Source organism: Petaurus breviceps, unplaced genomic scaffold (genome assembly GCF_028583685.1).
Source record: "Petaurus breviceps papuanus isolate PSGF00001 unplaced genomic scaffold, PetGlider_PUasm1.0 90062, whole genome shotgun sequence".
In the NCBI taxonomy this organism is placed as follows: Eukaryota; Metazoa; Chordata; class Mammalia; order Diprotodontia; family Petauridae; genus Petaurus; species Petaurus breviceps.
Window position 1 is genome coordinate 547,637 of NW_027187171.1, and position 24,003 is coordinate 571,639.

Here is a 24,003-nt window from a genome sequence, read left to right on the forward strand (position 1 = left end):
GTGAGTCTAAGTCTATCAAAGTCAGCCATTGCACAATGTGGCTGTTACTGGGTACATTGTTCTGCTGGTTCTGTTCATTTCACTCAGCACCAGTTCATGTAAGTCTTGCCAGGTTTTTCTCAAGTCAGCCTGCTTATCTATTCCATTATATTCATATACCAGAACTTGTTCAGGCATTCCCCAATTAGTGGACATCCCCTCAATTTCCAATCCTTTGCCACCACAAAAAAAGCTGCTATAAATATTTGTGTGTGTGTGTTTATGATCTCAGGATGCAGACTTAGAAGCGGTATTTCTTCGTTGCCTGCAGCATAGTTTTATAGCCCTTTGGGCATAGTTCCAAATTACTCTACAGAATGGTTGGATCTGTTCACAACTCCACCAACAATGCATCAGTGTTCCAATTTTCCCACATGTTTTCCAGCTTTCATCATTTTTTCTGTTTTTTCATGTTTTCCAAACTGATAGGTATAATGTGGTACCTCAGCGTAGTATTGATTTGCATTTTTCTAATCAATAGTGATTTAGAGCATTTTTTTTGGTGAGTTTAGATAGCTTTAATTTCCTTCTCTGAAAACTGTTAAATGGATTTTTTTTAAAGCAACTAGGGGAAAATGAAGATTTTTCTGAAATTATCCTGCTTGTCATTTCTTTTTTTTTTTAAATTATTTATTTACTTTTAGTTTACAACATTCAGTTCTACATTCTCTTGAGTTTCAAATTTTCTCCTTCTCCCTCTCCTCCCCGCTCTCTCCTATAGCGGCATGTAATCAAATATACGTTCTACAAATACCTTCATGTTAAACTTTAGTCCTGTTGTAAAGAAGGATTATAACCAATGGGATGAACAATGAGAAAGAAGGAACAAAACAAAATACAAAAGAGAGAGAGCAAGTAGTTGGCTTCAGTCTGCGTTCAGACTCTAGTTCTTTCTCTGGATGTGGATAGCCCTCTCCATCATGAGTCTTTTGGAGTTGTCTTCTGAGAGGAGCCCAATCTATCAAAGTTAGTTGTCAAATATATAATGTGTCTACAATTGTGTACAAATTTCTCCTGGTTCTGGTCTCCTCACTCAGCATCAGTTTATATAAGTCTCTCCAAGTTATTATGAAGTCTGTCTGCTCCTCATTTCTTATAGCACAATAGTTTAGCCATTCCCCAATTGATGGGCATCCCCTTGATTTCCAATTCTTTGCCACCACAAATACAGCTGCTATAAATATTTTTGTACATACGGGTCCTTTTTCCACTTCCATTTATTTCTTTGGGACATAGCCCCAGAAATGGTATTGGTGGCTCAAAGGGTATGTACTTTTTTATAGCCCCTTTGGGCATAGTTCCAGATTGCTCTCTGTAACAATAATGCAATATTCACAATAGCCACAGTGGTTATGAATATTCTGGTATAGTTGTGAATCACAAAATGTAGCAGACTCTCCACAAGGAGGGTGGAACCAAGTCCTTTATTCAAATACCAGAAAGCTGAGTCCCAGAACCAGAAAGCTGAGTCCCAGAACTAGAAAGCCAAAGTCATTACAGTAGCCACGATGTTGGTACATATGGTTAATGTAGTTAACACCCACATTCCCAAACCTTCACAACAGAACAGGCTCCCTCAAGTAGGGATCCTCCTCTCTCACTCATGGTAGGTCCTCAGTCTGGTTCTTGGAAGTTCTCAGCAGAAATTCCCAAAGGAAAGGTCTCATCAGAAGAAAAAGGTCTTAGCAGAAGCTCCAGCCTCCAGATGCCTACCCCAGGAAATTCGGCCATTCCCAGCTGGGGCTTTTCCTTATATGTGCCTTAGCTCTTCCCTGTTCTGCCCCTTCCTGTTACATCAGCAACTTCCTCCCAAGGTGTTAACTACTTCTTTGTTAATTAAATAGGTTAAACAAGGTGTTAACTTGAAACAAGGTGCTAAGTACCTGCTTACTTGCCAATACAAAGGGGCATGGAAGATCTTCATATTCCATTAACATCACTTCTCCAGAATGGTTGGATCAGTTCACAACTCTACCAACCATTAGTGTTCCAGTTTTTCCACATCCTTTCCAATCTGAAGGTGAGATGTGATACCTCAGAGTTGTTTTGATTTACATTTCTCTAATCAGTAGTGGTTTAGAGCATTTTTTCAAATGCTTATAGATATCTTTAATTTCTTCATCTGAAAACTGTCCATATCCTTTGACCATTTGTCAGTTGAGGAATGTATTCTTATAGATTTGACTCAATTCTCTGTATATTTTAGAAATGAGGTCTTTATCAGAAATACTGGTTGTAAAAATTCTTTCCCAATTGCCCACTTCCCTCCTAATCTTGGTTACATTGACTTTTTTTGTACAAACCCTTTTCAATTTAATGTAATCAAAATTATCCATTTTGCATTTCATAATGCTCTCTTGTTTGGTCATAAAATCTTCCCTTTTTCATAAATCTGACAGTAAACTATTCCTTGCTCCTCCAGATTGCTTACAGTATCATGCATCCATTTAGACTTGATTTTGGTATATGGTGTAAGATACTGGTCTATACCCAGTTTCTTCCATACTATTTTCCAGTTTTCCTAGCAGTTTTTATCAGATATTAAGTTCTTATCCCAGACTTCTTGTCATTTCTTACAGGGCAATAGTATTCCATTATATTCATATACCACAACTTCTTCACGCATTCCCTCATTGATGGGCATTGCATCAATTTCCAATTCTTTGCTACCACAAAAAGAACATCTGCATTTGTTTATAGATTCTTTATACCCTAGAAAATTATCAGCTTCTATAAAGTAATTAGATATGCTGAAAAAGCGTATCTACTTAAGATTTCAAATCAGTAATTGCCAAAAATCTATCATCTCCAGGTTTTCTAATATTATTAACAGCTTTAATTTATTTATAAATTCCCACCGAATTTTGAAGTGACTGCTACATCAGTAAGTTCTTTGATTTGATATAATTATTTTCTTTTTTTTTTTTTAAAGCAATCGGGGTTAAGTAACTTGCTCAAGGTTACACGGCCAGTTGTTTCTGGGTGTGGTGCTGAGTATCTGAGCCCGGATTTGATCCAGGTCATCCCGGATTTGATCCAGGTCATCCCGACACTGGAGCCAGTGCTCTTACTCGCTGAGCCACCTGGCCGCCCCTGATATAATTATTCTCATATTTTGTCATATTCTTCAGTAATCACAATATCTAGTATCTCTTTTTGAGGCTTCTGAATACTTTACATCAATTAATCAACAAGATTTTTTAAGCACTTACTAAGTGCCGGACACAGTGCTAGGCATTGGGTGTACAAAAACAAAAGTGAAAACAGATCTTGCCCTCAAGAAGATTACAACCTAGTCAAGGGAGACACATACAGATACAGATCTATATTGCCCAGGCCTGGGAGTTGGCCAGCATCTTTAATTCTCTTTTGTTTCTTTTTTCCCTAAGTCACATTTTACAGTCTACTTTTCATTGTTTTCACCTTCACATCAAAGTCATTGAGTGTTTACATATATGTTGAATTATTCTAGAGGACTTTAGGAAATGCTTCATTTAATTTCCCTTCTTCCTCTACAGCAGAAGTCAAATGTCCTATTATATCAAGGGTTCTTAACCTGGGGGTTCATGATATTTTTAAAATATATATTTTTATAACTGTTTCAATATAATTGGTTTCCTTTGTAATCCTTTGTATTTTATTTTATGTATTTAAAAACTTTCTGAGGAGCTGATAGGCGTCACTGGAGTTCCAGAGGGTTCTGTGCCGCCAAAAATACTGAAAACCCCTGCATTAAATAATTTCTATTTTTGTTTTTGGCTCTTATGGAATCAATTCCTTCCCCTCCCTAACCCCTGTCTAATTGTGAGTTACCTTTCCATTTATTTTAATTTCTGTGACCTGTGGTATTCAAAGCTTAATTTAAAATGAATCCAACATTTTCTTGCCTGATGTGAGTTTACTATCTAAAATGACAACAGAAATATAAGTATTAGTGCTTTCTTTCCTTATATGAAATAGTAATTTACTTTTGATTTATTTTGATAACCATATCATTAGTGCCTTATTAAAAGCAGTTCTATCAACACAAGTGAGACTTTTAAAATAATTTTATGTTTTTGTTTTTAATAATATATTCCCAATTACATATAATGACTCTTTTTAACATTCATTTTTTAAAAGAGTTGAGTTCCAAATTTTTCCCCTCCCTCTCCTACCTCCTCCTTCGCTAAGACAGTCAACAGTTTGCTATAGGTTCTATATGTACAGTCATGTGAAACATATTTCCATATTAGTCATGTTATGAATAGGCTTTTTATTTTTGATGATAGATGGGGAGATAATCTTATAAGATCTTTTACTCTACTGAAATTTTTAAAATTTAATTTTTATTGATGCCTCTTGTTATTGTACCACATTCTTTTCTGAGCATCTCTCTCTTCCCGGGACCCAAGGAACTATCTCCCCTGTAACAGAGATTTTAAAAGAAAGAGGAAAAAAAAGCAATTCAGTCAAACGTTCCTAACATTTCTACCATGTACATGCAATATTCCATATCCATAATCCCCCCCACTTGTATAAAGGAGAGATGTTCTCCATTGAATTTTTTACAGATTAAAAACCATTTATCTAGAAAAGCTTTTGGAGTTCTGAAACATTTCTGTGTTCCGTGTTGGGCTCTACCTAGAATCCCAACATTAAGTTATATTGGAATGGGGCCAGAAGATGATATAACAAATTAAAGGTTTCTGACACTTTTCTTTTGATGACTGAAAGATACTTCATGGAATCATCAGGTTCTCCATCATATAGTTTGAAATAATTATTGGCTGAATGCATGGTGTTTCTTTAGTTCTCAGTTTTTAAAGACCTAAGCCTTGAAATGACTGCTTTCAATGAAACTTTCTGTCATAAATTACAGCTCTAAAAATTATCTAGAAAGGTGATATGTACCATACCTTTAACTTTTGTGACATAAATACATATTAAGTCAGAGCGGCTGAGATTAGACCCACAGGAAAGAAACTCTCAAGTGGACAAATATTTATGCAGGTCACTCTTAACAGCAAATATACATATGGTTTAGTCTTCAAATCATAGATTATAAAAACTTTCCTCTTCCCAGATTTGGTATATAAATAACTAAATAACAACTTCTCTTCTTAATGATTCACAAAAAGGTTTACAGTAGAACCCTGTCCTTGAAGAATGAAGAAGTGCTTAGCAGAGGAAATTGAAATAAAGATGGTATATATGAATGAGTTTCCATGTAGCAAAAAATTCATCTCCTGTCAGTCCTTAAAAACCATTTTCTACTACCCAGTGGAATCATTTCTGAAAGAAAGTAAGGGGTGGCACCATAGGTCATAGAGAAGCCAGAAAAAAATGACATATTCTGGAATTTGTCTGGGCTAAAAGCTTCCATTCTGTTGACTTACACCAATTCAACTCAACTCAGTTAACATTATGGAGTGCCCATTTGGCCCAAGCCACCATGCTGGACCATGGAGATACAAAGGCAAAAACAGACCTATCCTTGCCCTTGAGAAGCTTATATTCTGTTATTTAGTCATTTATAGACCAAATCTGGGAAGAGGAAAGTTTTTATTGTATTAAGGAATGGGAGGGGGCATGACATTTACACAGATAAATAATGTGTAATTTGAGGAGGAATTGAGTACTAAAAATTGGAGAGAATCAGCTAAGATCACAGTTGAGCTGAGCCAAAAAGAGAGCTAGGAATTTTAAGAGATAAAAGTTAAGAGGATGTGGGGACAGCTTATGGAAAAGCATAGAGGGGACACATATATAATATCTATAGCTATATCCGTCTGTAGATTTCTATAGATGTATCAGTATTCATATAGACATATAAACATTTATATGTCTATAGACATACCTATAGATATACAGAGAGATAGTAAGATACATTCACATTTATGTCTATGTTTGTTTTTGCTGTTTGTGACATTGTCTCTTCCTGTTGACTATAAACTTATCGAAGGCAGACATAAATTTATGTCTTTTATATCCCTAGCCCCTAAGTGCCTAGTACATAGTAAGTAAGTACTTAAGAAATGTTTGTGAATTAAGAGATTGGTTGATTGAGGGTGACCAGGGATGTAATGTTTTCCAGGGGAAGCCAGGTTGTCAATGGCTTAAAAACTGGGGGTGGGAAGAAGCATGAGATGAAGACAAGAAATGAAGGAGAGTTTATTAACAATAGAGCAGGGCTTATAGAGAACGCAACAAAATGGGAGATCAGTGGACCATAGGATTGAGGAGGAAAGTACAGGGGGGAGGGAGGAAAGGAGGGAAAGGCATTTTTGTTTCAGCAGCTGGAGAGTTTGAATCAAAGGATTAAGAGGAAGAGGAGCTTAGAGTTTGCCTGCTACAGGACCAGGGCCTCTACCTGCCAGGGTCCTGTAGTGACTGAGTATGGCCATCATGCTAAGAGGTGGCACCAGTGTTCAAAACTGATTACAAGGAAGCTTGGGATATAGAATAGGGAGGATAGGTGGTATGGAGTTCTTTTGGGTTTTCAGCCTGAGCTAAACTCACTCTCAGTACTAGTCACATAGCCTCTCTCTACATAGTGTCAGGGGATGAGGCTCCCCTAAAGAATCTTCTACATTAAGCTCCTGGTCTCTGAGTTCACAGAAGCACAGGTCCTTTAGCACCTTTGGGGCATGGAAGTACTAGTTCTCAGTCTGCTCAGGATCTAAGGTGGTTTGAGATTTTCTTTAATTAAGTTTTGTGTTTTTAATGAAGAATCTATTTTGTCTTCCTCCCATGTCCACCCCATTGAAAAAGAAAACAAATTCCATGTATAGTCAAGCAAAAGAAAAGTCCTTCATTAGTTGTGTTCGAAGAAATATGTCTCATTCTACATGTACCTAAGAATAGTACTTAATTAAAGTAAGGATTCATGGGTCATCAAACTGGATAGTGTTTGTTCAGACTTAACTGAGGGGGGGAGCAACTTATAGTGAGTCACCAAAGTCCTACTGGAATCTATTCTCTCTCTCTCTGTCTCTCTTTCTGTCTCTGTCTCCCTCTCCCCCCCCCCCCCTTTCCTATCCCTTCTCTTTTACTCACACATACGTGTACACGTATGCACACACAGCATCTAAGGTTGGATTAACATGTGGAGCGAGGAAGCAGCTATTCCATGGCCCTCTCTGCAATGAATTTCTGTTGTTTCTAAGTTCTTTCTGATGGATTTATGCGCTTGCTTTCCCCTGAAAGGGCTGTGAAAACACAGATGGTTTGATATAAGGTTCTAATCTTTCCTACCTCCAATCTTATTATCTAGAGAACTCTTTGGAAAAGACTTACTTTACAAGGTTTTTAAATCTGAAAAAATTGAAAGATGAGCTTAATGTGACCCTTTGTTTTGACCATTTTTATCACTGCTTAAATCCATTCAAACCTGGATAACTGAGGCAGCTGGTATACACACACACTCTCTCTCTCTCTCTCTCTCTCTCTCTCTCTCTCTCTCTCTCTCTCTCTCTCTCTCTCTCTCTCTCATACAAACTGAAAATTGTTCCTATTTTGCTATCCAAAAGCTATTTCTGTGGTTGCCCATGTTCAGTATGCCTGAGTGTGGTTATATTCCAGATGCCTAAGTCAGTCTCCTGCTAAAATTAAAAAAATAAACCTGCAATGGGTTAAGGAAGCCTTTGAAGTTAAATGTCTGAATTGTTAATTTCCCTTGATAGGCCCCCAGAAGGAGAAAACAACTGTGCTTTTTTTTCTTCATGATGTCAAAGCACCTTCCCAACAGCCTTCACACAGACAGATCTACATTTCTTTTTATTAGATCATCATTTCCTGTCTCTCCAAACTGAGAATTTTATTGGTACCACTTCAAAATGAAATAATTGCCACAAGAAAGTGGAGTGGTAAAAGATTGTGTGCACATGCATTTAAAACTGTACATATGCCCACCAGTCTGCATTCCCAATGGGTACCCTGTCTATAGTACTTTGATCTAAATCAGCTGACACTGTATGAGGAACTTAGATGTGTCACTATGAAAAGAATCATATGGTACATGTTTTTAGAACAGGTTCTTTCCTTTTCTCTCCATCTTACATACTCAAGGAAGATAACCCAAAGTAAGGTTGGGAACTCTTGTGATTGTACTAATTGATTTATATTTGTGGAGATGGAAGCCTATTGCACCAAGGGCAGATAGAGTCAGAGTGTAGCAAATGGAAAGAACCTTTGAGGGAAGAAAATAATGGGGATTTTGTGGTAGATGTGGGAGCAGGATTGCATAACAGACATCTATTGGCAACTAACAGTCTTTTCTCAATATTTTGCCAGACATCCTTCTTCTAACCAGCTTGCTTAATTCCTCCCCACCCCAGCTTCTTCACCACATATGTCTACTTTTAGTAATCGTGCTACTAGGGAACAAGTGCTGGATGAGTTGTGGATCCCATTTTGAACGCCAACTGAGCTATTTACTACTTCTACAAGGTTTTTAAATCTGTGGAGTGACCTTGGAAAAGGTTCAGGAAAACCTTGAGAAACCAAGGCATGCAGAATCCTGACAAAGACAATCATCCTGAAGAGCCAGGCTTTCATTTCTGTAAGAAGCAAGGGCTTTCACGGATGTCCCAGACTGGAGATCTGATACAACCCCAAGGCTGAATGGTTAGAACAACCCGATTAGCACAACATGAATATCTGTGACTTTTGAGCCCTGGACACAGCTGTCTCCAAGGTCCCATTAAAGATATTTTTCCTCCTTAATGTTTGCCTGGAGCCTTAGGCTACACAGCTGCTATACATTTCTGTAAATTTCCCACTCAAAAGAGGACTCTGAAAACAAGATTCCCCCTCTCTAGAGATAAAAAGGAAATGGTGAGTTTGAGGAATTCATCTCAACACCTTTCTTTTCCCCCATTCCTGCAGTCCAAAGCACTCCGAGAAAAATGGCTGCTACAAGGAATGCCAGCTGGTACTGCTGAAGAGGAAGAAGCTAGAAAGCGACAATCTGAGGAAGATGAGTCTAGAGTTAAAAAACTTGAAGATAATATTCACAGGTATGTGGTTTCATGCATGGGCTGGACACTGTTTAATGGAAGAACAAATACCTATGGTCTTCCCCTTCCCCCCTTCCTCCTTCCCTTCCTCCATCTAATTTTGACTTCTCATTTTTATAGGACCATTTTATGTGAAATTGTCAGGGAATGCATGTATTTTTTCCATGAAACTGAAGCTTATGTCCTTTAAGAGCAAAAGTTTTTTTTTTTCAAACAAGCTGTTTTGAATAGAAAACTTTATTTAATATGTCATACACTTCTCTGCCTTGTTAATCAGAGTATATTGAACAACATTTAACATTTTTTTTTTTTACTACAAGGAATTATTATGCTGTGCTACAGTTCAGTGATGCATTCAGGGTTTATTGAGATAGGCAGGGCTAATTGACCCCAGGGAGCCATGCTTTTGCAGTTCCTGGCTTTTTTTTTTTTTTTTTTTATAAATTTTTAGTTTGTCTCCGCCATCCTTCCTTCTCAAGTTTCTAGTTGTTTACTTGTTGTCATTGTGCCCAGCTCTAGGTCAGGAGTTCTGTAAATTGTTTTTCAAATATTTTGATAACTGAATTTCAGTATTATTAGTTTCCTTTGTATTTTATCTTATACATTCAAAAACATTATTCCAAGAAGGAATAGGCTTTGCCAGACTGCACAAGAGGTCCCTGACAACAAAAAAGTTTAAGAAGAATCCCTGTTCTAGAAAATATCATCCTCAAACTACTTCTCAGTTTTTCTTTACCATTTCCTGTGGGCTGGGAAACAAGATTACCAAGACTGTTAAATTGTTGTTGAATTGTGTCTGACTCTTCATGATTCCATTTGGGGTTTTCTTAGAAAAGATACTAGACTTGTTTGCCGTTTCCTTCTCCACCTCAATTTACAGATGGGGAACTGAGGCAAAGAGGGTTTAGTGATTTGCCCAGGATCACACAGCTACTATGTGTGTGAGTCCATATTAGAACTCAGGAAAATGAATCTTCCTCATTGCAGGTCCCAGCAATCTAGTCACTGCACCACCAGAAAAGATGCCAACTTGCTTTGTCCTCACCTGGGAGTTCCCTATACTAATGTGTATTGCCAATGCAATATTTACAGTGCCCATGATAAGGATCAAGACTGTAACTATAAATATCACATGACATTCAATCGCAAAATATACTAAACTCTCCATAGAGAGGACAGAACTGAAGCATTATTTAGACACCAGAAAACCAAATCCCAAAACCAGTAAGCCAATTCCATCATAGTACCAAAAATATTAAGAAGCCATCATAACTCTGAGAACCACAGCATCCTTCAGCCTTCCCACAAACCAATGCAAGATCAAACTCACCAACCTCTTTCTCTCCTTGCCTGAGCACCTCTCACCTTGCCTGAGCATCTCTTTCTCCTTGCCTGAGCACCTCTCTCTCCCACTGTCTCTCTGGCTCTGGCTCTGACCAGCTTCCTCTGGGCTCTGGTTCCCTTCAGCAAACTCCTCCCACCCCAGGCTCCATGTGACTATATTGAGCCTATTAGGGGGCAGAGTTTATCTTCACAGCAGAAAAGCTTCCTGTGGGCTCTCCTCCACCCTTTAGCAAATTCCTTCCATCACAGGCTCCATGTGATTACATTCAGCCTATTAGAGGGCAGAGTTTACTTTCAAAGCAGGGGAGGTCTTCAAACACCCCTAGGCCTATTAAGGGGCAGGGAAGATCTTCAAATTCCCATTCCCATTACATAATGAAATCAAGCCTCCAATCCCTTCCCCTGTTTATGAACATAAATATTTCAATGCCACCAAATTTTGCTCTCCATAGCATGGATCCAATTTTTTTTTAAGATAGAAATTCTCAGGATCATGACCCATAAATAGTTCCACTGCACTTGTACATTATATAATCATAAATAATATAAACATTCACTAATATAAACATAATAATATAAACTCCCACTGCACCTGCTCTATGCTAACTTATCATGATATAACCAAAGTTACATTAAGAGCTTATGGTTGGCATGTTGCCTTCTTTTTCTGTTTCTCTATAAATCAAGCAAGCACTGGTCAGTGAATGCAGAATGTGAAAATGGAAAGCTGTGCTTCTCTTGACCTGTCACCTTCAAGATGAATTGTTAGAGGGATCTTGTAGGGGTAGGTGCTCCTGTTCTTGTTGACCCCTGTGAGAAGAATAATTAGGCGGATGCTGTAGGAGCTGAGCTCCCCCACATCCTCCAAACCCACTGCCATCAGAAAGAATAAAGTAAATCAGCCCTTTCTAATGTCTCTGCTGCTGTCCTTCTCTCTGCCCGGATCCAGAGTGAACTTGCTAGAGGCTGGAGCTGAGGAGCTTCTGTGTTACAACATAGAAATTTAGATTTAATTCAGTGAAAATTTAATTTCTTAATTTTGAGGCACAAAGTTAAAAATAAACTAAACATAGACATAGTTTTCAAGGAACTTATAATCTAATAAAAAAGTTTTAAAAGCGTTTTATATATCATGGATACCTTAGGTAATCTGGTGAAGCTGATAGATCCCTTCTCAGAATAATGGTGTTTTAAAAATATATATAATTAATTACTGTATTTTAAATTTTCAACATTCACTTTCATAAGATTTTGAGTTTTAAATTTTCTCTCCCTCCCTTTTCCCCCCCCTCCCCAAGATGGTGTGCAATCTGATATGGGCTCTACTTATACATTCATATTAAACATTTTCACATTGGTCATGATGTAAAAAAGAATTAGAACTAATGGGACAAATCACAAGAAAAAAGAAACAAAACAAAACAACAAAAGAAAAGAAGAGCAAATAGTATTCTTTGATCTGCATTCAGATTCCAAAGTTCTTTCTCTGGATGTGGATAATATTTTCCATCATGAGTCTTTTGGAGCTGTCTTAGATCCTTGCATTGCTGAAAAGAGTCTGTCAAAGTCAGTCATTGCACAGTGTGGCTGTTACTGGGTACATTGTTCTGGTTCTTCTCATTTCACTCAGCATCTGTTCATATAAGTCTTGGCAGGTTTTTCTGAAGTGAACCTGCTCATTATTTCTTACAGCACAATAGTATTCTGCTTACATTAATATACCACAACTTGTTCACTCATTCCACAGTTGATGGACTTCCTCTCAGTTTTCAGTTCTTTGCCACCACAAAAAGAGCTGCTATAAATATTTTTGTACATGTGGTTACTTTTCCCATTTTTATAATCTCTTTAAAATACAGACCTAGAAATGGTATTGCTGAGTCAAAGGCTATGCACAGTTTAATAGCCCTTTGGCCATAGTTCCAAATTGTTCCCCAGAATGGTTGGATCAGTCCACAGCTCCACCAACAATGCATTAGTGTTCCAATTTTCCCACATCTTCTCCAACCTTTTATCATTTTCCTGTTTTGTCATGTTAGTCAATCTGATAGGTATGATATGGTACCTCAGAGTCATTTTGATTTGCATTTCTCTAATATATAGTGATTTAGAGCATTTTTTTCAGAATAATATTTTTAAAGGTATTGAATAGATAGGGATTACAAAGGAGATCAATGAAATTTAAATACAGCTATCAGAATGCTTGCTAAAAATTTTAAAACAGTTTCATGGATTATGTTCAGAAACCCTGATCTAATAGGAGAAAAATACTTGTTATCAACTAAATATGATAGAAGGGGAGTGAGTTAGAGGCAAGGAACTGAGACATTTGAGTTTGGGGGAGATTACCTTTACCTGCTAAGATCAGAGAAGGTGTCACAGAAAAGTACCACCTGATTTGAACCTAGAAGGAAGAGTACGTAGAGATCATGTTAGAAAGAGCAGCTAATACAGTGGGAAAGACATTTCTGAAGAATTCTAGGGCTAAGATCTTTAAGATTTTTCTCTTCATTTTCTTTTCCTTTATTCACTGATGATATGTTGAAGACCAAAGGCATCATACAATAATTTATGTATGATTGTCTTCATTTGTATAATCCACCTCCTAAAAAAGAAGTTGAGTTGGAAAAGACTGGGTTATTTTGTAGGTTATATAGATGAGGTAGCTTTGGTTTTCAAAGGAAAGAAAGAGGAACATCATGGGCTTTGCCATAAAAATGTGTGGGTCTTCCATAGACTAAAACAGACTTGAAAAATATTTATGTAAGAGAAATTTTTGTAAAGTTTAACTATTTTTTGGTTGTTTAAAAATGAAACAGAAGAAATCAGAAGCTATACACCTGGAAACATTTTTAAGGACTCCTCGTCTCTTGCAATATTCTGTAGTTGAGTATATTCTCCTTGAGGAGAGGAAAGTTTTGATTTTTGTTCCCAAGACCCAGCATAATGCTTTGCAAAGATTAGTAATTAATTAATAAATTAAATAAAAATAGATTAGCAAATTGATTAATAAATGCTTGTTAAATAAATCAATTAAATATGGGGGAAGTAAAGTCTAGGATTAGGGGACCAGTTGGGAAAAAGTATGGAAATGAGGAAAAGGCAATCAGCCAACAAGCATTTATTAAGTACCTACTGTGTCCTAGATGGCACAGTAGATAGAGTGCTAGCCATGAAGTCAGGAGGACCTGAGTTGAAACCTTGCCTCAGACACTAGCTGTGGGATCTTGGGCAAGTCATTTCACCTCCATTTGCCTTCATCTTCTAGAGAAGGAAATGGCAAACCACTTGAGTATCTTTGACAAGAAAGCCCCATGGACAGTGTTGGCATGTGTAGCAGCAAGCACCCCAGCATCCCCAGGGTGGCTACCAACACAGGTTCTTGGATCTGTTTTGATAGAGGAAAGCAACTCAAAATGTGTTAACAAGCTTACTTTAATCAGTCAAACATATATTGTTTACCTAGTTCAGGGGAAAAAAGGTCAGCACCCCGAACTTCAGAGTATACAGACAGAATTATCAAGACAGAGAAACAGATCAAGTAGACAGGTTTCCAAACTGTCCAACTATTACATCCATACCAAATCAACATCTGGGTTTTTCAAAGCCAGGGGGCTCTCAACAACGGTTTCCCAGAGTTTCATCTGATCAAATCACAGAACACTTCTCAAAGTGAGCCCCAAAACAAAGCCTCAAATCAGGGTTTATATAGCCTTCTCCTGGCTCAGATAATGTAACAACCTTCTGGACCCACTGGCCGATCAAAAAGTATCTACTGAAAAACAAGCCTCCCACCCCAGGCTCCAGGTGCACTTTAGCCTAGGGGCATCTTTAAATCTTTAATTTAAGATCTTTTAGATCTTTAAATTTGCATTTCCATTACAGCATGCTTTGGTCTGCAGGGTCACAGAGTCAGATAGGACTGAACAGCAGTATGTTATACTATTCCCTGAGGGCACAGGGACAAAAATTAGATAGTTCCTGCTCTCATGGAGCTTACCTTCTATATGAGGGCAGGACAAGAGGAAGGTATAGAAAGAAGTCAGGCAAGCAGTATGTAATAAGGTTGGAGAGGTAGAATTGATCCAGATTGTGGATGTCTTTACATGTCAGAATCAAAAGTTTATATTTTGGGGCAGCTAGGTGGTGCAGTGAGTAGAGCACCGGCCCTGGAGTCAGGAGGACCTGGGTTCAAATCTGGTCTCAGACACTTAACAACACTTACTAGCCGTGTGGCCTTGGGCAAGTTGTTTGACCCCAGCTGTCCTCCAGATGAGCAAAAAAAAAAAGTTTATATTTTATTAGGTGGATAATGGAGAGCTACTAAAGGTCTGTAAGTGAGGGGGAAGATATTATCAAAACAGTGTAGTAAGAAAATGATTAGGCAAGCATTATGAATGAGCAATTAAATAAAGAATAGGAGGGCATGAAGACCCATTAGTAGGTTATTCCAGTAATCAAAGTAGAGAGAGATCAGAATCTGGATTGATATGGGTACAGTGGGAGTTGAAAAGAAGAGATAGATATAAGAGGTATCTCACAGAGGTAGGATCAGTAGGTCTTGTCAGCTAATTGGGCGTGTGGAAGGGGAAAGAATTTTAATCAACTCAAGGATACAAACCTTGGTGATGGGAAGGATAGTGATGTAATTTTAAAAAAGGTAAGAAGAGGGGCTCATTTGGAGTGAATCAGCAGTTGAGTTTTGAACATGTTATAAGTGAGGTGCTAGTGGCCATCTGGGTGACCATTGAAAATACAGATGAGGGGGTGGCTAGTTGGTGCAGTGAATAGAGCACCGGCCCTGGAGTCAGGAGTACTTCAGTTCAAATCCAGCTTCAGACACTTAACATAAAAACTAGCCATGTGACCTTGGGCAAGTCACTTCACCCCAGTTGCCCTACCATCCCCCCTCCAAAAAACAAACAAAAAAAGAAAATATAGATCAGGAAGTATGGGGCAAAATTGGGAGTGGAGAAAAAGATTGGAAAGTTTCTACAGATGTCATAGTTAAAGCCATTGGGAGTATATAAAAGAACTAAGCAGAAGAATGGGAAGAAAAGAGAAAAAAGGACCAGGACAGAACCTTGGTAGCATCCCTATTTGAGAAGCAGGAGGAAGATGAGGAACCAAGGACATGGAGTAGTTTGACATCTAGCGAGCAGGAATATGGTATTATGGAAGACATGGAAGGGGAGAGAAGGTTGAGAAGGAGCAGGGAATAATAGGCCATCATATCACATGCTTCAAGTGGTCAAGGAGGATGAAAGACCCCAAAAAGGCTGTGAGTAAGGAAGAGACTGTCAGTGTTGTATCTAGGCTCTTAACAGAGTTTCAGAACAACCACCGTCCCAGAGATATCCTTTCCATGACATACTTTCCTGAATTGAAAAACCAACATCCTACCACCTGAAAGGTGCCAGGAAGCACACTGTTGTGTCGTGATAATCTTAAAAGACAACTAGAAAGGGAGAAGAAGAGGAATGTACTAGGGAAAGAAAAGAGGAAGGATGGGGAAAATTATCTCAGTGCACTGGAGGAAAGGGTGGGACTAATGGCTCCCACTTGACCCTCATTCTCATCAGGACTTGTCAAAGGAGGGAAGAGTGTACATGGATACATAGTTGAATACAGAAATGCATTCCACTCAACAGGGAAACAGAGAAGGGAAAAGGAAGAATAAGAAGAATAGCTTAAGGGAAAGATAAGTCCTAAGCAAAAAAAGTTCTCTAAGGATATACAACAATATCATGGCGGCTCTTCTTCCAGTGACAAAGAATAGGAAGCTATGAGTGGTGCTCATCATTAAGTTCTATGAATGTGATGGAATACGATTGTGCTATAAGATATAACGATAGGGGTTATTTCAGACAAACCGGGAGAGACTTGTATGAACTAATGCAGAACGGAGTGAACAGATCCAAGAGAATGAAATGGATTTTTACAATGAAAGTAGTGTCATAAAGACAAACAACTTTGAAAGACTTAGAAACTCTCATCAGTGCAGTGACTGTCCGTAACTCTAGAGGACTCAGAGAGATAAAAGACTCACAGAGCAGACTGAGATATATATATTTTTTGAAATGGTCAATATAGGAATTTGTTTTGCTAATCTATGCATGTTTATAATTTTTTTTTCTCAATTGGGGTAGGGGGATGAGAAAGAAGAGAAGGTAAATTTTTATTGATTAAAAATTGTTTAATATAAGTACTTATTTTTATAAATATTTTGTTTTTAAAAATATAATGTTCAGGGGCGGCCAGGTAGCACAGCGAGTAAGAGCACTGGCTCCAGTGTTGGGATGACCTGAAGATTGAATCCCGGGCTCAGACACTTAGCACCCACCCAGAAACACCTGGCCTTGTAACCTTGAGCAAGTTACTTAACCCCAATTGCTTAGGGGCGGCCAGGTGGCTCAGTGAGTAAGAGCACCGGCTCCAGTGTTGGGATGACCTGGATCAAATCCGGGCTCAGATTCTCAGCACCACACCCAGAAATAACTGGCTGTGTAACCTTGAGCAAGTTACTTAACCCTGTTGCTTTAAAATAAATAAATAAATGAATGAATGAATAAATAAATAAATAAATATATATATATATATATATATATATATATATATATATAATGTTCAGGGGCGGCCAGGTAGCACAGCAAGTAGGAGCACTGGCCCCAGAGTCAGGATGACATGGGATCGAATCCAGGCTCAGACACTTAGCACCCACCCAGAAACACCTGGCCATGTAACCTTGAGCAAGTTACTTAACCCCAGTTGCTTAGGGGTGGCCAGGTGGCACAGCAAGTAAGAGCACCGGCTCCAGTGTCGGGATGACCTGGGGATCAAACCTGGGCTCAGATACTTAGCACCACACCCAGAAAGAACTGGCTGTGTAACCTTGAGCAAGTTACTTAACTCCAATTGCTTTGAATATATATATATATACGTGTGTGTATATATATATATGTATAATGTTCATAATTAATACTTTATAAGAATAAAATTTTATAAATAAATATAATAAAGAAAGAACATTGGTCTGGGAGTCATGGGGTCTGGAGTTCTGTTTCCACTTTCAGTTCTGCCATTTGTGAAACCTTGGACAAATCACTTATTCTTTCATAGCCTCTGTTTCCTCTTCTGCAAAATGAAGTGGTTAGACTAGATGGTCTTTAAAGTCCTTTATGACTCTAACATTTCTTAACTTAGGTTTTGATCTCTTTTAAGGTGCAAATCTGCTTGGGAGGGCTAGAATACTGTACTTTTTATTAATTTATTTTACCAATCCCACTTAGTAAGAATGAAGTATGTGAAAACAGGTTTTGATAAAAGGAGCAAGAAATACAGCATGACATTTTAAGGGGTAGCTCTCAAGGGGAAAAAGGACCAGAAATAGTGAGGCCAGGGCCACCAAGGACAATGGCCCGCTTCATGACTTTTCCCTAAACCCCCAGCCCATCCTCATATAATAGCTCTTAGGGCAACCATGTCAAGCAATACCTGTTTTCAGAAAACCCAAACAAAGTACAATTTCCAAGAGAGAAAGCCAGTCTCTTCAACAGTGTAGAATAGCAAATCAAACTTATGAAAAGGGAAGCATCTAGGGTTACAGAAGAAAAAAGTAGAAGCCCAGAAAAACCTAGAAAACTGAAGCAACGGGTTATGATGAGGGGAGACTGAACCTTAAAATATCTGGTTTGTTGAACTTCGTGTGTTTCATTTTTTTCTGAGTCGCAGCTCAACTCACCACTTACTGAGGATTACTGGAAATATTGACCAAAAAGGGGAGGAAAGTCAGCTCTATGAAATTATTTAAAAGGAAGTTTGCTTTCAGGTCCCAGTTAAAGTGGCCCCATACACTTTATTCTTGTCATTGTAGTGAGAGCTGGGCTTCTGACATTGGCCACCCTTTTCCTTTTCTTTACAAATTCTTTCCAAAAATGTAGGCAGAATTCCTCCCACTAATGATAAGCAACCAAAAAAAGAATTTATGGCATAAATGGACCCCTCTGTATTTTTCGTTTTGTTAGGCTTCTTGTGGGGAAGATATGGGGTCTCCAGTACTCTTTGACAAAATACTGTGCTATAAAAGTCTATTCTGTTTCCCATTCAATTGTAATACCATACTGGTCTGAAAACAAGCATACCCCCTCCTCAAAAAACTGTCTCTTCTCCTCTAAAATCCAGCCTCTTGGAACAAAAGAAAATACACGTGTATACACACACAGAGGCATACACTGAAAATTATTATTCAGAATTGCCATTTTAAAGAAATATTTAACCTTTTAGAAGAGTTAAGAGGTCCACATGGTATAGAGAAGAGCCCAGAAGACCAGGATTCAAGCCCCCCCTCTAACATATACTGGACATTGTGTCCATGGACAAGTGACTTAATTTCTGAGTGACCCCAGGCAACTTTCTAAGATCATAATAACAATAACAGCCAGCCTTTATGTAGCACTTGAAGGTTTGCAAAATACCTTAATATATTATTACATTTGATATCACCACTAACATTTATATAGTGCTTACTGTGAGCCAGGCACTAAACCAAGGGCTTTACAATTACTATCTCATTTGATCCTTGGTACTGTTATTATTCTCGTTCTACAGATGAGAAAACTGAGGCAAACAACAGTTAAGAGAAAGTGATAGAATTTCCTCACCTGAGAGTTCCTTGTTTGGATGAAATCATAGGTCTAGTCCTTATGTACATGTTTTCTCCCTGATTGATTACTACATGAGCTTTTTCAGAACAGACTTTATTGCCTTTCTTTGTATCCTGGATGCTTGGTACATAGAAAGAACTTGTTAAATGACTGATTATCCCCATTTAGGTGATATTTAGCCTTTTAAAAATAAGCCTCTGCCACATATAACATAAAAAGTAGCCTAGCAAGTTCATGGAAACTCAGAAAAGTGGGAAAATTTAGGACAGCAGACAAATGAGGGAAATTGGAGAAAATATGAAGAAAAAATATTTTTAAATAAAAAAAAATTAAACTTCTAGGGTGGCTAGGTGGCACAGTGAATAGAGCACTGGCCCTGGAGTCAGGAGGACCTGAGTTCAAATGAGACTTCAGACACTTAACACTTACTAGCTTGGGCAAGTCACTTAATCCCATTGCTCTCCAAAAAGCAAAAAAAGAAAAAATTTAAACTTCTTCTACATTTAACCTTATACAATCCACCAAATGAATATAAATAATTTTAAAATTCATTCAATGTATTCAGTACAACTTTATGGAATATGGAGTGTCTGTTGGCTTCCACTGGGTTTCAGACTGGAACCCTGGCAACTGATTAAGGAAATAGTGATGTTTTCAGTTTCCCCAGTCCTGCCATCATTTGCCACGATTTTGGTAAAACTTGCATAGTTAGCCCTTCCCATATTGTGGCTTTCCCCATTGCTGTTTCGATATATCTTGGGTCAGCATAAGAAATTAAATGGGAATTTGACGGGAGTTTTGCGGAAGCCGCAGATGACACACAGAGGCCAGCAGATATCATAGAAAATGTTTAGAAACTCAGAAATTCATAAAATATGTGTATGAGATTGTATAATGTCACCCCAAATTTTACGATAAGTTACAATAAGATATTTACAAAAATAAATACCACATAAAAGAAAAAATTCAGTCTTCTGTGCTATGAAGGGAAGGCCAAAAAATTTTACTTGGATTTTCCAGATGGCAGGATTTTCCAGATCCCTACTCCTTGCGATATGGAAGGGATAACTATATGTTTTTGTGAATGTGATGTTTTCATTCTGACATCACAATAATGGGAGCTGTTATGCCACATAGCTTTTTCCCTGTCCTGATGTTTAGTGCTGAAGATGTCAAGGCTAATATTCCCCCTCTGTGGTTTCCTGAGGTGTTCCTTTTAGTCTCCAGTATCACCTTGAGTTGTAGCAGTTGCCCTTTTTTGGCCCTACCCCACTATACCTGTCTCTTCTGTTGCTCTGGTATTGTGGTTCCTAAGTGTCCTGTCCTGTGAGGCTTCAGCCACCTCCTTTATAAATCACATTGGCTCCCTTCTGACAATCTCTAGGTTAGAACAGTTTCCCAGGAGAAACAAGAGAGGAATGCTGGGGATTTTTTACTGGCTAGTGGGCAATATTTCCAGGATCTTGTTTTTCTCTGATTTCCACAAATCATTATTTGAGGCACTATGATATGATATTATGTTCATATGAATTTTTTCTCAGATAAATTTATGCTCATAATTTAAAACAATAAAAAATAAATTTTATTGATTGATTTTTGGAGAGGGGAAGGTAGGGCAATTGGGTGACTTGCCCAAGGTCACATGGCTAGTTTTGTGTTAAGTGTTCCTCCTGACTCCAAGGCTGGTGCTCTATTTACTGCACCACCTAGCTACCTCCCCCCAAAAATAAATTTTTTTAATTTAAAATAAAATAATGTTTACTTAGAAATTTTTTTTCCTGCCATTCCCTGATTAATGGGCATTATTGTGCTTTGATATTTTTTTGCTACCACAAAAAAGTGCTGTTATTAATATTTTGGTATACATATGGCCTTTCTGTCTTTGCCTACCTTGTGTGTGATATCCTGGGTCAGGCCTGATTCAGGCATATCCAGTGGTTCAGATTCAGGATTAGAAAAAAATGAGATATTCATAAACCGTCCAATACTTTACGAAGAAGTTTATATAACAATAACATAGAAAGTATATTAAGCAAAGAAAGATTCAGGTTGATGCAATTTCAGCCATCTCCACATAGAAAGTAAGTGGTACAAAGACTGTGTTGGATCAAGAGGGTGTTTCAGCTTGCATAGCAAGCCAAACATCCGTCAAGTCTGAGAGTCAGTGACTCTTTTTGTGCTGGCCTTTTTATCCTCTGTGTGACTGGGAAGTATCATCAAAAGACCAAGCCCCAGTGCCTAGAACCAGTGAAGTCTAGGGACAGCAGTTCTTCTAGTTGGGGGGGGGGGGAGCCTAGCCCAGCTTATAAGACAGGGTCTTAGGAACAAGCAGCCCAGCCCATGTAGATAGGGCTTTAATTATTTATCATTTAGTAAGTGCCTACCTTATGCCAGGCATTGTGGTAAGCAATGGGGGTACAAAAGCAGAAAACATTACTTGCTCTTTAGAAGCCCCACAGTTTAATGGGGAAATGGCATATATAGAACTGTTTATATACAAGATATATACAGAATAAATTGGAGATAATCAGCTGAGTAAAGACACTAGCATTAAGAGGGATAAGTAAAGACCTTCTTATAAAAGGTCAGATTTGAAGTGGGACTTGAAACTTCCTTCAAGGGGAAGGCAGGAGGTAGAAATGAGAAGGAAAAGAATTCCAGGTATGGGGGGTACTTCCAGTTCAGAGGGGAGTGTCTTGGGTCAGATGTAACTGTTTCCTATCTTCTGGAATAGGAAAGCCTGAGAAAATAGACAAGAACTCAGAAAACATTATCAGTGATGCTGCCACCAGTGATCTTGTGGCAGAACACCATCAATACTGCTGAGGCTTTGATGTATTAATTAGGCACTTGGGCCTTAAGCTTTAGCCATTTAGCAAAGCTTGCTGCACAAGCTCTCTAGGGACACAAACCACCAGTAAACACAAATATGGCCAAAAAGGGGAAGTCCTTCAGGTAACCAGATTTGCAAAACTGTCCTACTACGACTACAGGCTCTTCCCATAATCCCTTGCCCTTTCTGTGCAGTCAGTCCCCTCTATAGCAGGTGGACCAATATAGGACACCAACCCAAAAGCCTTGGCCAACTGCTTTTATGATCTAGGGAGCAAAAAAAGCCTCAGAGAAGGAGAAACACTTTTGTCCTCATCACAGCATTGGTACCAACTGCTACCTTCCCGTTCCAAATATTCATTTTCCTGCCTACCCAATTTTGTTAGCAGTTGGAATGCCTTATAGGCAAAAGACCTGGGTTTGAGTTCTCTATTTATCATTTACTATGGCAAATTATCATTTACTATGGCAAATGTGAACCGGAACAAGTCCCTTCTTTTTTTATGATGCTTAATTGTTTCATTATAAAATGAGACTAATAATATTTCCATCACCCAGGGTTGCTTGAAGATCAAGTGAGAAAAATGCTATATAAATATTGTTATTTTGCTTCACCTTGACCCTATTTGTTCTGCTACTGAGATGGCTATTTAAAGCTTTAACTCCAATCAACAGAATCTTTCTCCCATTACCCGAGAGGGCGCAAAGTCATTTCAATCCAATTTGCTGCAATATTGAGCTAACCATGGCTTTTTTTCCCCATTCAAGCAACTGTATTAAAATGATGCTTCAGAGTCTCATTTTAAACCTTAGCATGCTGCAATGAAAATAACCTGCTGTTGAGTCTTAGGGCCAAAGCAAACTGTGCAGAGGACTACCTAAAGAGAGTATATTTTCAGACTTAATAACTTCTATCAATGCAGCAACCAACCACAATTCCACAGGACCAATGGTGAAGCATGCTGTTTACCTCCTTACTGAGAGGTGACATACTCAAGATGCAGAAAAACAGTTTTGGACACAGCTAATGTGGGAATTTATTTTGATTGACTATGCATATTTATTGCAATGGTTTTCTTTTTCCTTTTTAAAAAAAAATTTAGGAGAGATGGGAAAGAGTGGGGCCAGGGACAACAACATTGTCTCCCTACGCTCCCAACCCTCCCCAAAAAAGAAAAAGTGGGTTGTTGAAACATTTTATAAAAAATGCACAGAAGGGAAGGCTCAGACGAAAGAGGGACAATCAAGACAGCTTTGAAAATTTCATGTGAGTGTAATTTTAAGCCATTAAAGCTTAGAGCATGCTTTCCTGAGTCTGTGTCTCATACCATTTCCCTCTGCTTGGAATGCTCACTCTGCTCCTTGCTTCCCTTTCTTCTCTGCTTTTGGAAACTCTACTTCCTATCCTTCTAAGTTTAGGTCAGATGCCACCTCTTCCATGAAGCCTTCATTGATTTCCCCCCTCAACCCACCTATATTTCTACTTTTCCTTACTCTGACCTGTAAGACTTTTTATCTCTGTGCTCCTATTATATTCTAGTATGATATATAATTATTATATAGGATTGGATAATGTTAGATATTTTAGTATGTATCATTACACCCACCTGTAGAGCCAGTGTAATATTTACAGCGCCTATTATCTCAATAAAGACCATGACTATAAGTATCGCATGACATTCAATCACAAAATATACCAAACTCTTCATATAGAGGACAGAAGTGAAACATTTATTTAGACACCAGAAAACTGAATCCCAAAACCAGTAAGCTAATTCCATCATAGTACCAAAGATATTAAGAAGCCAAAATAACTCTGAGAGCCACAGCATTCTTCAGCCTTCCCACAAACCAATACATGATCAATATTTATTCACAAACCTCTCTATCTCCTTGCCTCAACCTCTTCTCTCTCTGACTGTCTCTCTGGCTCTGACTAGCTTCCTGTGGGCTCTGCTTCCATTCAGCAAACTCCTCCCACCACAGGCTCCATATGACTACATTCAGCCTCTTGGGGGCAGAGTTTATCTTCACAGCAGGGAAGCTTCTTATGGGCTCTGCTCCACCCTTCAGCAGATTCTATCACTGGCTTCATGTGATTACATTCAGCCTATTAGGGGGCATAG

The 24,003-nt window shown here is 38.4% G+C and overlaps 1 protein-coding gene across 11 annotated transcripts in view; it reads left to right on the forward strand.

The window, feature by feature from the left end:
* Positions 1–24,003, forward strand: part of PALM2AKAP2 (PALM2 and AKAP2 fusion) — a 577,025-nt gene that overhangs the window by 154,695 nt on the left and 398,327 nt on the right. For all 11 annotated transcript variants that reach the window (XM_069107443.1, XM_069107433.1, XM_069107435.1 and 8 more), the window contains one exon: positions 8,908–9,038. In XM_069107443.1, the coding sequence (XP_068963544.1) occupies positions 8,908–9,038 (131 nt within the window). The remainder of the gene's footprint in view (positions 1–8,907; positions 9,039–24,003) is intronic.